The sequence below is a fragment of the Chelmon rostratus genome, chromosome 9 (genome assembly GCF_017976325.1).
Source record: "Chelmon rostratus isolate fCheRos1 chromosome 9, fCheRos1.pri, whole genome shotgun sequence".
NCBI lineage: Eukaryota > Metazoa > Chordata > Actinopteri > Chaetodontiformes > Chaetodontidae > Chelmon > Chelmon rostratus.
This window is the reverse complement of record NC_055666.1, coordinates 8,797,880-8,811,230: the sequence shown is the minus strand read 5'-3', so window position 1 is coordinate 8,811,230 and position 13,351 is coordinate 8,797,880. Positions and strand designations below refer to the sequence as shown.

The window sequence follows — 13,351 nt, the reverse complement described above, 5'->3', positions numbered from 1 at the left end:
AGATTGTTATAGAGTTTATGCAAGTAGCAAGTTGCTACAGATAGCACAGTGCTGATGGCTTTGCATAACACCAGATGAGCCACAGAGGCAAATACACTTTGACTTTTTTTGCGATAAAAAAAAATGATCCATTTGCTAGCTTGTTTAACTTTGCCATTCTGCCAATTAATTTCCCTCCTGTCTGCTGTAGATGTGAAGAGCTGGCTGGTGATGTTTGGCTTCCAGCTTAGTAACATAATCCCAGGCTTCCCTCGACACTCGCTCTACTTTGTGGAGCCACCGTATGAGCTGCAGGCCACCCAGCACTGTGAGAACGGACAGGTACGGACTACTGCGCCACTGAAAATGTCGCCATCAGCAGATTAAAAGCCAATGTCAACGGCATGACAGTGATTCATGTTAATATAGATACCAGTCATCGTTCACAGCAGCGTCTCATTGAACAAAGTGACAAAGATTTCCTCTCTCTTCTCGCGCAGCTCATCACTGGTGTGCAGCAGGCAGCAGAGCGTCACAACCAGGCCTTCATGGCCCTGGAGGGTCGTCTCCTCAACAAGGAACGCCGAAGGCGCAAGGACAAGCCCGGGCACTGGTTCGGCACCAGCACCCCCATAATAGGCCGAGGAGTAATGCTGGCTCTGAAGGAAGGCCGAGTGGTGGCCGGTGTGTCGGCTTTGGCCAGCGACGACAGCCGTAAAGTGGCTCTGGTGCTCAATGGCGCCCAGTACCTCGAAGGCACCCATTACACCCAGGACGGAAAGGACTGTCACTACTTCGTGAAGGTGGGCTCTGCTGACAGCGACCTGTTGGCCCTGGGGCTTACCAACGGACGCAAGTCACTGGAGAGCGGCATCAATGTGACGGTGAGTGGGCGCTCGAGGAGAGGAGTGACTGTGGAGTTTGCGGTTCCGTCGTTAGTACTGAGCGTTCGGTACGGGCTCGCTGTGGACGTGGTGGATGAAGAGAAGGTAAGACTGTTGGAGCTGGCCAGGCAGAGAGCCTTAGCTGGGGCCTGGGCCAAGGAACAGCAGAGGGCCAGGGACGGCAAGGGAGGCAGTCGCCTCTGGACGGAGGGGGAGAGACAGCAGCTCCTAACGACAGGTAGAGTACAAGGCTACGATGGCTACTACGTACTGCCTGTGGAGCAATATCCCGAACTGGCTGACAGCAGCAACAACATCCAGTTCCTCAGACAAAACGAGATGGGAAAGAGGTAACAGCCCACATGAACTTGCTCGAAGGGCAGACTCTTCCCTCTCTCCCACTTTCACTTCTCTAGATCCTGCTCCTTTTTTTCCTACCCAGCCTCCTCAACCCTACTCCTCTCAAAACCCATGGAGAATTAACCAACAAACGGGGTTATTCGCGGAACGCTGCAGGGACTTTTGACAAGAATGACTTATCAGAAATCATATTGTTAATTTTACTGCCACAGGCAAAAAATTTAAAAGTTTGGTCAAATGGTTCTTTTTTTTTTTGAAAAAACTTTGAACAACTGAAAAAGCACTGAAGAACTTTGAGAACTGTTGCTTAATGAATAAGAAGATTCCCCTTTTTAAAAAAGATAGTGATATTTTCGCCCATATTTTTTGGGTCACACTGAGAGCGGCCATGACAGCTACTGAACATACGGTGGAGTTGTACTGCGCTGGCCTCTGCAGTGAAGGCTTGTCTGTCTCTAATAGACACTAAAGGCATAGGGACCAAAGTGGAGACAAAGCCACACCAGAGTGCAGCTGTTACAACTACGCTTCAACGGAGGACATCGTTAGCAGCGACAGACAAGGCAATGTTAAAGGTCGTCCAATACTATGAGTCGTCTCCCTGTCTCAGGCCTCCCATCGTCCACCACGGACCTGTCCTCTGCTGCCGAGGCAGCACACATCCAACCAAGCAACACACAAGCTAACGGCATCCTTGAACAAATCCAAGCTGTTAATGGACTACAAAATAAACTTTTTAAAAAAACAAAGTAAAAAAAAAGTGATGGCTATATTTGTGGACAGTGGTGTCACACAGCATTGTTTATTTTGAAATGGGGAGAAGAATCATATTACTACATATGTGTCCGACTACACTAAATTTCAGGATGTTGCGTATACTGTAGATGCCGTAGTTTTGTACGTTTCAGTCGCGGTAGAATTGTGAGACTTTCACCAAGGCACTTCTGTACAGAACGATCAAACACAACACTCACAGTCCAACATGCTAATTTAGTATTTATTTTATTCTTTTTTATTTATTTATTCTTAGTACTATATGACAATCATGAATGAGTCACCAGTTCTATTCCAAAAGAACATTAATGGATGAGTTTATTTTCTTTTGTAAAATATGTAAGAAATGTTCATTTTGTTTTTGTATTAATTTCAGTTTGCTGCCAGGGCAAATAATAGTCACTCTCAAAAAGAATAATTTATGTAATAAAGTGTTTTAAAAAAAAACGGTTTATACTTTAAATAAAGTCTTTAAAACTGTGAAATCTGTTTTTTCGAAATATATTTCGATGTACAGTGTATAGACCTACCTTTATGCAGCACAGTAGAATATTGTCCAGAATATCGAGTTTTATATTTCTAAGAGGAAGTGGCTTGTAATGTGCAAAATCTTTAGCTGGTCTTACTACTCTAGAGTTTTGTGGCACTCTAATATTCCATATCTACAATATCGATCCCCAGTTTGTTGTTTTTGACTGTTTTATGTTTGGAAGCAGAGATATTTCTGTCCTAGATCCCAACAGCAGTAGCAGTAATGGATCCCTCTCACTGTGAAGAGACTCGTGATGGATGTCATAATGTACCAAATCAGTATTATCAAAGGATGATTCTTATACATTCACTGAAACGAGACTCTTCTGAGAACCTTATCAATAAAACATAATTGTTTACTTCAACTGAGCAACGTGTTGTGCACTTTCATCCCATTTTTGTGTTTGGAGATTACTGACGTTCTTTTTGCAGCGGCAGCTTCCACCAGACTTGAATGACATGCATTATCATTCGCTGCGTTTCAGCACAATCTTTGGAGTGTTGCTGAAACAAGCAGCTTTTTTTCCATCTTTGTTAATTGTGCATCACCTTCACTGATAAGGTGCATCTTTGCTTCAGATATTGGGAGGAATGAATACATAAATGTCACCGATGGCATGGCTCACACACTACTGCTGTTTTCCTCTCTCCAAACACGTTCCTGATCACACACACATTGGGGCCGATATTTTTTACTCTGACGGTTCATTGATTCAGATGTGCTTTTAAGTAGCCATTACAGTTACCCCTGTTCACTCCTGAGTGCTTACAGATAAATGTTATTTCCTCAGATGATTCTAATCTATTAATATTCCATCAATATTTTTATAATAACAATGGATCAAATGGTTATGTAATGTTATAATGTGAGAGGAGTCTCTCAAAGTGATGAACCCACTGAGAATTATCACCCGATTCTGCAGTTCTCCACAGATCTTTTTACTGTGTGCACTCATTGTTTTGGTTTCCAGCCTTCAGCTTTTCAGTTTTGGTTCACTCTCACAGCTGCCATAGTTTGGTTTTCGGCCACAGCTGGGACTGGTAGATAATGTTATTGTTTAGCAGCTGAAGAGCCAGATATTTCCCTCAAGAGTTAATAAAGGCCAAAAACAGAGCTAATGAGCTAACACAGTGAATATTGGACTTATATTGTGTAGAAACCAAAGAGGATTTCAAGTTGCTTGAAACATACTGCTACATTAACTTGCAAGGGGATTCCAAGTTTTTATCAGCGACAAAATATAAAAGCAGCCATTATACAGAATGATCCTTGATGTTGAGGTTGGTCGAGGTGGTTCATTTGAATTTCTTTACATATATATTGCTATACCTTTCAAATAATTGTGGTGGAGTAAAAAGGGCAATAATCCCCCCCTTAACTGTGGTTGAGTAAGAGTATTAAGTAGCACAGCTTTGGTGAAACATATTGTTAATGCATCAGGCTGGCAGCCATGTTGCAACCAACATCCTGCACCAGCAACTGTGTTATAAATAGCTGAAGGCATCCGGCCAGGCCCTGGGAGTTACAGTATACTGATCTATGCTCCCTACTCTCTTTAACCTCCCACACACCATTCGCACATGATGTATACGCTGCAACCCCCACAAATAAACATAAATGACAAAGCCTTCCATTTCACTGGAATAAATTATTTTAATGCAAGATTTTCATTCAAAGCAAAAAGGCATCTGACAGATTATTTGGTTTCCTCTGTTAAGCAATCACAATTTTTTTCGTTTTTCGGTTTTATCTGCAAGGTATGTAATAAAAATAACATTGGAATAATTTTTCATATCAAGATCACCATGAAAAAGAAAAAACATTGAGGCCATCGAATGTTAACAGTAATCAAACATAAATCACCGTCTTCCTTAAAAACCCATTCCATTTACTGTTGTATGATTTCAATGAAGACAAACGTCGGCAAAAACAGCTTCTGTGCAAATGAAAGGGATACATTTCAATCATTAGCTTCTTAAGAGCGCCCTATGGCTCATTGGCAGACAGGGTCTTGGTGGCCTTTGGGTTATGGAGGGTCCAAGATAAAGGAGTGTCCTTGGCAATGGGAAGTAGCCTAGCTGAAGGAGCGTTGGGGAGGGTTGGAGATGACTGACAGGGCAGGCAGGAGTAGTATCTCAGAGAGGTAATGATCATAAAGTGCCAAAGAGCCTCACACTAGATGAGCCTGAGATCCAAATACACTGTATGTGTTATTGTGTATCTACCTTGGTGTGTGTGTGTCTGTGCCTGTGGTGTGTTGGTGTAAGATTACAATGAAGAGCCTGAGATCCAGGTTATGTTTAGGAGCTCGGTTACAAGCTGCTACACAGTAGCCCCTGGACAGGGTCAGTCAGTCTGTCTGTCGGTCAGACAGCGGTGAGGGCTTCACATCGAGATGTCCATATGGGACCGAGGTTTATATTTATAGACGAGCAAAAGACTGGTAGAGAAGATGGAAGGGTGTTTTGGAGGGAGCGCGGGGTTTAAGGCAGATGGGGGAGAGGGTGATGGGGTTCGAGGCACAGGAGCGGGGGGCTCGTGGGTAATGGGAGTGGACAGTTTGGGAATACGTTATGTCAGCATGTCCCAGAGACAGCAGCAACACAGAGCTGTCCAGCAGGCTGTCAGGCATGTGTCTCCTGTGTCATCTCTTCTCCTGTCCTCCACCACATACACTGGAGAGGAAAAAAAGAGAGAAGAGATGACAATGTGATATAGAGAAGAAGGGAAAACAATGGAAGACAATACAAAGGAAGCAATTAATGATTCCTCTTCTGAAAGTGCATAAAAGCAGGGATAATTCTCAGAATTACACCATCAAGTCTTCTGCAGTGAGTTGAAGTGTAACCATGGCTGCTATGATTTTCCTCTAATTACGTTCATCATGGGAGGCACATCACCATGGTAATGCTATAGCAGCCCAGAGCCATGATCAGACAGCGTTACAGTTGAGTAACATTAGCACTGCTTTGAGGTATCATTAAACCAGTGAAATGAGAGCTTTCAGAGCTACACACTCCCATGCCCCAACAAGGCACCTCCTTTTACTTCACATGTACAGCAGTGGCTTTATTTCACCTTTAGTCTATACATCTAAATTAGTCATGTGAAAGGATTACATTACCCAAATGTGAACTTCACCATCTGTCCGAGTCAAACAACAGGCCTGAACAAATACATCTCTCCTTCCTTGTGTTGGTGATTAAGCATTCATGTGCATGGAAACACTCATGTAGCTTTTACAAGCAGGTGCAGTGACTCATGACACAGGTGAGTGTGTTACCAAGGTGACCAGCTCCCACTCCACTGAACTCTGATAATGATATAGCAAAGAACTGGTTAATGATTGGCCAATACTTAAAAATGAACGTCTCTATCGATGCAAGAGTCTCGATAGCAGAACACTCCTTTGATCAGACAGGCTTATCTAAAGTAACTTACAAAACACCTCACTGTTTGCTGTTATACAATAAGGAGTTAACTGTGCTCTGGAAGCTAGACTGTTCTCTTTGCATATTCATTTTGAATATGTTACAATGACATGTGTGCTTTTTGTTTCACAGCTTGTGCTACACTCTATTCTGGATGCTCAGAAGTTGGGAGGTGCTTCAGCATTAGCACACCTTTTATCTTAAACCCAGCTTGACTTCACACATTTTAATCCTTAATTGCTTACTTTACATACTGACGGGTTTGGCATTTTTGCAGTCCCAGTTGCAGAAACAATTAATTCATTAATGAATTAGTCAACAGACAGAAAATTAATGTCTAACTGTTCTGAGGAATTGATTTAACATTTAAGTAATTGATGGAGCAGAAAAGCCAAACAACACAACTCAGTTATGAGAATTTCTGTTTTTCCTTGTTTCACATCACAGTAAAGTGAATACCTTTGTGTTTTGGGCTGATGGTCAGACTGGTAACCAATCTGAAAACATCACATTAGTCTTTAGGAAACTGTGACAGACATTTTCAGAACTTTCTGAAATTTTAGAAACCAATAATCAATTAATCTGGAAAATAAAGATCAGATTAACTGATAATGACTGACTGATAATGACAATAATAGGCCTTTTTCACAGCAGTTATTTTGCTTGCCTTAACAGGTGAAGCACAGGTGTCACTGATAACATCATGGTGTCTCCGTTTTTATTCAAGTGTTTGATTCAGGCCTGTGAGCCAATTTATAAATACAAAAAAAGCAATTCCTTAAATGTTTCTTTCTGCGATAAAGAAAATAACATACATAATAATAGTACACTAACACGTTTTTCCGAGCCGTTCCTGAATGCAACACACGACGAGCACCTGACATCACATCAATGCATCACGGAGCCCATCAACAAAACATACGTAGATGCGGGGTGCCATGAGAAATGGACAAATTATGTTTTTGCTGAAGTAACAGACAAGCCGGTGTGTCTTAGTTTGTGAAGACAAGCTCATAGTGATGATCTCAAGAATCGTAAATGTGCTTGGATAAAGTTAAAACTCTCAGGGTTTGAGTGCCCAACAAGCAGCCTTTTACAAAACCACATGCTGATAGAGACAGTGTGATGCAGGCAAATTTTGTGCTGAGCGAGCTAAGGCCTTCAGGGTGGACATGACCAAGTAGCTCTCAGAGCTGAGCCTTGAGCTCCAGCAGCTTCTCAGCTCTTTGTTTTTAAATGTGAAATCATTTGAAGTGAATAAAAGCTGGGCTAAGTGCAGCTGGAAAGAGGAAACACTGCATTTTCCTGCTCTGTAAGGCCTAAAGCCTGCTGTGACATCTGAATATGTTGCTGAGTGTAAGAACTCCTTCAGGCATTTGGTGAGAGGTTATAGGACATGAAAAGTAAACAAAGGGAACTAACCATATTTACTGTGTGGAACCACCTGATGTGCCTGACGACCTACAAGAGGAGATCATTGAGCTGCAAAGCAACGGTCTACTACTGAGAGGGGCTGTTTTCAAAACTGACTCCGATAAAACTCACTTCAGCTCAATACTAACCAGCCCAAACCTGGAAAACCAGCTGTAAGCAGCATCATCACTACCATCTGACATCAGACGCCTCGCCAAAGTCTGAAGCGGAAACTGGGACACAATTTAAAAAAATTTTAAAAAGTGAACACTTTGCATCTGAAGACCTTCTTTACTTTTTCTGTCAGCGTATGGACAGTTTTCTGCTTAATGGGACTACCGATTTTGCAATGTTTACCTGACACCTTTCTCTTTTGAAAAGCCTGGATTCAAGAGTGCAACTTCTTCAACTTAACTATTCCCAGTGCTGACAACAATTAGTCAGGCATCAGTGGGCTTCTGCTCCGACTGATGCCTTTGCTGTGTGTGACCACCCACCTGTATTTTTGGGAGCTTCCCCATACATAGGCCCAGGAGGGGGCCCCCCCTGCCAGCCATATTGTGGTTGTCCAGGGTACCCTTGATAAGGAGGCTGTCCTGGACCAGGATAAGGACCACCGGGGCCCACTGGTCCGGCGGGGTAGTTAGGGTAACCTGGATTAGGCTGCTGCATGTTCACCGGCGGAGGGTAACCCTGAGGTGGATAGCCTGGAGCACTGGGGCCATTGTATGGAGGGGGCTGCTCGAAATTCATCTTTTGGTTGAACAATCACCTAAGCAGCAAGAAAAGGTGTGGTGGTGCAAATAATGGCACTTTTGTCATTATTATCAGTCTGCTACATTAATGTTAGTAGAGAATACAAAATAATACAAGTTACTACTACATTATGTATATGTCACATATTAAAACCTGTTTTTCTGCTTTTATGCAAAAGTACCTGTGGACAAAAAAGATTATAGATAGTATACAAAATAAAGTCTACATACTTTATATACTCTCATATATAGTGTATAATAAAGATGTGAAGGCCTGTTTACATGTAGAGTTTAATTATGATGCGCACACAGTGTGATGATATATTTTCCTACTTTAACAATAACAGTATACAAATTTTTGGATTACTGAAATGGTCAAAAAAAAATTCAAACAATGAAAATGTTCTTTATTATAGGGATGGCTGGCTAATTGCTGATGACAGATGCTCTTATGCTGTGAAGCAACAAGCTGCCATCATAGTTTGCAGTTATCTTTATATTTCAGAACAATGTGTGGTATTGTGTGGACTGTGGGAAAATGTACGTGAGTGTGTGTCTTTGTGTGTACAGTGTAATTCAGCCTCTAGAGTCACATGAGACAAAGAATTCCTCCGAGTCCAGATACAAGAACACAACGTCTTCAGACAGGCACAAATCTGATGCAACCGTTTCCCAGAACACAAAACTGCATAACGTATAGTCGTCTTCTCTAATCCTTCAACCCATCTCCTGCCATTCCACATCTTTGCAAACAACCATAGTCTCCACAGCCAAACAGGAAACATAAACATATCATTCTTCAAGTTAGTTTAGGGCATCTTATGAGTCAATAGTCAATCATAAGCTACATCAGCCCTTCCAGAGATAAGCACCGTTATCTGACTGTACCCACACAACACTATACACTGAAGAAGCCAGCTTCACAGTGCACTGGGTGAGGCTAATCAATTGAACCATGGAAAAGCGAGAGAGAGGAAGAGAGCTGCTGACCATACAGGCCTGTACTGGTTGTACCTTCACACTTGGTTTTCACTCTCACTCAAACCCAGACACACAGACGTCAAAGGTGACATGTTAACATCACACGTTCATGGTTTTCGTGCAATGATTTTTGTGTTCAGCTTGTTTCGAAAGTGCAACAAATGTCTGTGATCAGCGGAGTGTCTGAAGGTTATTTTATATTTAAAGGGCATTTCCTGACCTATAAACAATGACTACCCATAAGGCAGATCCGGGTCCAGCGCTACCCACATGCTAGCCTTCATCACTGGATTTCCTCATGTAGAACAGCCATAACATAGGAAAGTGGGCCGAATGGAAAACTACATCTGCTCAGCTACTCCACCCACATCCAATCTTCCGTCTATAATAAAGCAATCCAGTAGCTGTGGCTGTCAACTGAATCGTGTCAAGTTACATTCGTCAAATTGGTAGACAAAACAACTGCTGCCAACACCTGTATCAACACCTGTCTGTGCTGGAAAAAGAAACGGCATTGTCTTTATTAGTGTCAAAGCATAGCAACAGTTTTTTTTTTATCTCTTTGATTCCTAAAGCACGCTTTAAGGGTGTCTCCTGGGTAGAGTTATACCTGAGAAGATACCAAGTACACTTCATACCAAGAATGGTAAGATTTAACAAACCTAATGGAAAATGGAAGTAATATAACATAGTGCAGTACTAGTTCCCAATTACTACTTCCTGCTTTGACATCAGCAATACTGCACAGTGCTTTTCAAGATGGCTGGATGTTTCACTACCTGAATGTGTTCTTAGAGCTACTGACAGATGGCACGGCCTCTGTAACTATGGTTACCATGTATCGGGAGAAGCAGAATGATCCCCAGTGGTTTGTTTTTGTTGTACCTTAAGGCAGCAAGAAGTAATAAAATAACACGATTCAAATCGCTTTCTCTGTGTTAAAAGGGGAAGCTTCTCTGATGACCGTTGTACCTTTGTTCCAGCTAATCTGTGACTTGTAAGTGCTCCATTACTGAGGAAAAAGCTTCTTTCATGGGGATGTTAAAAAATGATCAGTAATCTGACACTAATAAGTGTCTACAGCATCAAAGGTCATCTTGTCTTTATTGTACACATATTTATCTGCACTAGTCAATGGTATCAGATTAAGTTTGGATGAGAAGCGATTTACTGGTCATGACTCATATAGAGGCTTGTACAGAGTGTATGTTGATTTGCATGTGTCATTTGCTTTTGCCCTGTTGGCCTGAGTGAACTCAGACAATGTTTACACAATAGCATAATGGTGATAATATCACGTACAAACACAACCACCTAAGACGTCCCTGAATCCATTCAATCCCTCTATACATAATGGCACTGTGTATACTGACAAAGGAGTCAAAAGGTGTATCAAAACAATAGAGTAGACTAAGGAAGGGATGAAACAAGAAGCCTGGTAAAGTAAATCTAAACTCTGTAAAACCCACTCAAGCTGATATCCAGAGTATTAAATACAAGTACAATGATCTGACAAGATACTACAATGAAATGTATTGTACCAATGAACCATGCTAATGTCACCTTTCAGGTAATATGTCCAGAAGAAATATTAAACATTAACTCAAAGATTTCTTAGTTTTATCCCAAAATGTGATGTCTATGCTGGCCTAGCTCGTACAAAAAGATCTTTATTTAATTGCTTACACAGGCTGAGCTGTCCATGTTACACAGCAGCTCTGTAGCCTGGCAGCCTGTTTGCTTTCTCTACGTGTGGAGACTCACAGGATTCAGAGGCTGCCTGTTTATGAAGGCACCCCATTGGACCTAATTAGGAAGAATCAGAACCACAACGACTTCACACAAACACACACACACACACACACACACACACACTGCCAAACGTATGGACTGAGTCAGGACAAACTGAAACTCACAAAAAAAATAAACGAGGTTGGCCTCGTTTATTTTTTGTGAGTTTCAGTTTGTCTTTGTAGCTACAGACTAAAGTGACATTTAGCCGCATAACACGAAGTCGAGTTCGGCTATTTTAAGCTAGTTTGTTATTAGCTTAAACACCATGTTAGCCTTTATAACCCATTAATGTCAGTAGCCTATGAATATTCATTTTGGTAGTAGTATTAGTACATTTTACGCCGACATTCTGATATTAGGTTAGGTTATCAATATTACATTTGAGAAACATTAAAAGCTTATTACTAAAATAGGAAGTGGCACCTGCAGGCCACAGCCCAGTAACGTTATAGCACTGTTTCTCAGCCCCCTACGTTCATCATGGAGGTAGGGGGCTGGAAACACGTAAAAACAAGAGTTACAAAACACGTACAAATAAAAGTTACGGACATGTATGGACCACCTACCTTAGAATAAAGAGAAACTTCTTCTGTCTTCAGTGTTTAGCACAATTTTTTTTTACCGCAGTGAGCGATCCGCTTCCCTCTAGAAACCCAGTGCGTCTCTCACTTGCGGGACGTGATGTCAATTGTAGGTTACGGCACGGGGAGTTGCTAGAGGGCAACAAAAGACGGGATTGGCTGCTGCGAGAGACCGCTGCTCATAGCGTCCAATCACAAGCCAAAGCGATGACCAGAGGAGACGTCAGGGAAAAGCAACGACTTCTGATCAGCTGACTTGATAAATGATTAAACGGGCCTACATCACCAAATCAATGACGGAACATACGAGGAGCGGAAATAGCTCAGATGAGTGTCTATTAAACGCTGTCATTTATTAGTGACCTCTTTTGCTTTCGCTCGTGGAATTTCTTTTTAGATTTTAATACGCTTACGGAAACTTGAACAAGCAAATATTTTTCAGCTCTTGTCAAACTACATCATTTTGTTTTTTATTCACCATATAACAGCAGACCTGTTTGAGTAAGATGTAGTACTAGTTTTCTGCCAGCAGATGTCAGGCTATTCCCAGTCTAGTCCTCTCTAAAGTGTAGGCTGTAGCTGTTCTGCCTTTTGGTCCAGACAGCGAGTTGCTTAACTGTTGTGCTATTATGCTGTCTAAGGTATTTGTCAATGTCTGTATTTTGTTTTTATTCTTAAAAATGCAATTTTCAGCATCACATGCCTGTCAGAAAGGGCCCTCGCATATAGATCCAGCATGTGAGGAGCACAAAACTAAAAACATGCATTTCAACTGGTTTGCTTGCCATTTTTTTCCAACCAAACAACACAATTGAGACACCTCAACAAGTGTATCAAAATAACAATGGTGGACATGTTCAGCTTTCATTTGATGTAAAGCTTGCAACAAAGGGACCAAATGCCTTTAGACTAAGCGCTTGACAATTATTGGGACGACAAGGTCCAAATACTATGTCTGTGTAATTGTAAGATGTTGTGTTTACAGAAGAGCAGCCGATGTGTGAGTGATTCTGCTCAGTTCCTGTTATGACAAGAAAGAGCTATATTATGGCTCAGAAGCCTCTCTGCACATGTGACACTTGAACTCAGTGTCAGTGTCCGTGCTCTTTTTAGGTGGGCAGTGACGAGACAGCTCACAGACAGAGTGAAGCGCACGTGCACATGCTTGACAACACATGCATACTCAGTGTGTACTTTATTGTGAGTGCCTGTGTGTGTGTGCAGCACATACAAGCCAGTGATAGCAGAAAAGTACAATACCGTAAATAGCGTAAAAATACTCCTGCATACACAATGCTACTTGAGGAAAAAGGACAGAGGTATTATCAGGAAAATTGTACCACAAGTATCAAGGGTATTCATTATGCAGCAGAAAGGCAACTGTAGTGTTACATTATTTAATAATGTTGGATAATAACCAATAATCCGCTGTACTAACAAGTAGTTCTTTGTTACAAATGTCATATTTCATGATATGATGATCTGGTTTGTATATATATTATTAATCTAAAATAATACTAACTATAGTTGTCAAGTAAACACATGCATATGTCCTGCAAGCACGTACAAGGGGTGGTAGAGCTGAGAGGCAGGGTTGTGAAACATCATCTCAGTTCCTCCATCAGACATGGAATTACACGAGCACTGTATGGACATAGTAGCATACCAGCAGCCAGCCAGCATGACAGCTGCCATTGACAGTGGAACTTAAAAGGAAATGGTCTCTTTTCTGCAAGGTGATACCAAACTGTGTGGCAACATGTGATGAGTCTTGCACTATGAGCATGTACAATACAGGGTTAGTAGGTATTCTAGATAAACAGGCAGTTGTAGACCAGTGGAGAGAGAAAAAAGGATCTAACCTTTG

General features: G+C 41.7%; 2 protein-coding genes across 3 annotated transcripts in view; one reads left to right on the top strand and one right to left on the bottom strand.

Moving 5' to 3' along the window:
- Positions 1–1,312, top strand: part of tenm2 (teneurin transmembrane protein 2) — a 149,555-nt gene extending 148,243 nt beyond the window's left edge. For both annotated transcript variants that reach the window (XM_041943522.1, XM_041943523.1), the window contains 2 exons: positions 191–321; positions 480–1,312. In XM_041943522.1, the coding sequence (XP_041799456.1) occupies positions 191–321; positions 480–1,217 (869 nt within the window). In that variant the 3' untranslated portion in view covers positions 1,218–1,312. The remainder of the gene's footprint in view (positions 1–190; positions 322–479) is intronic.
- Positions 1,313–4,163: 2,851 nt separating this feature from the next.
- On the bottom strand, positions 4,164–11,586 carry LOC121611482 (cysteine-rich and transmembrane domain-containing protein 1-like). Its single transcript, XM_041944058.1, has 3 exons — positions 11,470–11,586; positions 7,871–8,145; positions 4,164–5,204 (listed from the first exon to the last, which is right to left on the bottom strand). The coding sequence occupies exons 2-3, from the start codon at positions 8,124–8,126 to the stop codon at positions 5,101–5,103; spliced, it is 360 nt and encodes a 119-aa protein (XP_041799992.1). The 5' UTR covers positions 8,127–8,145; positions 11,470–11,586; the 3' UTR covers positions 4,164–5,100.
- Between the last annotated feature and the right edge of the window lie 1,765 nt (positions 11,587–13,351).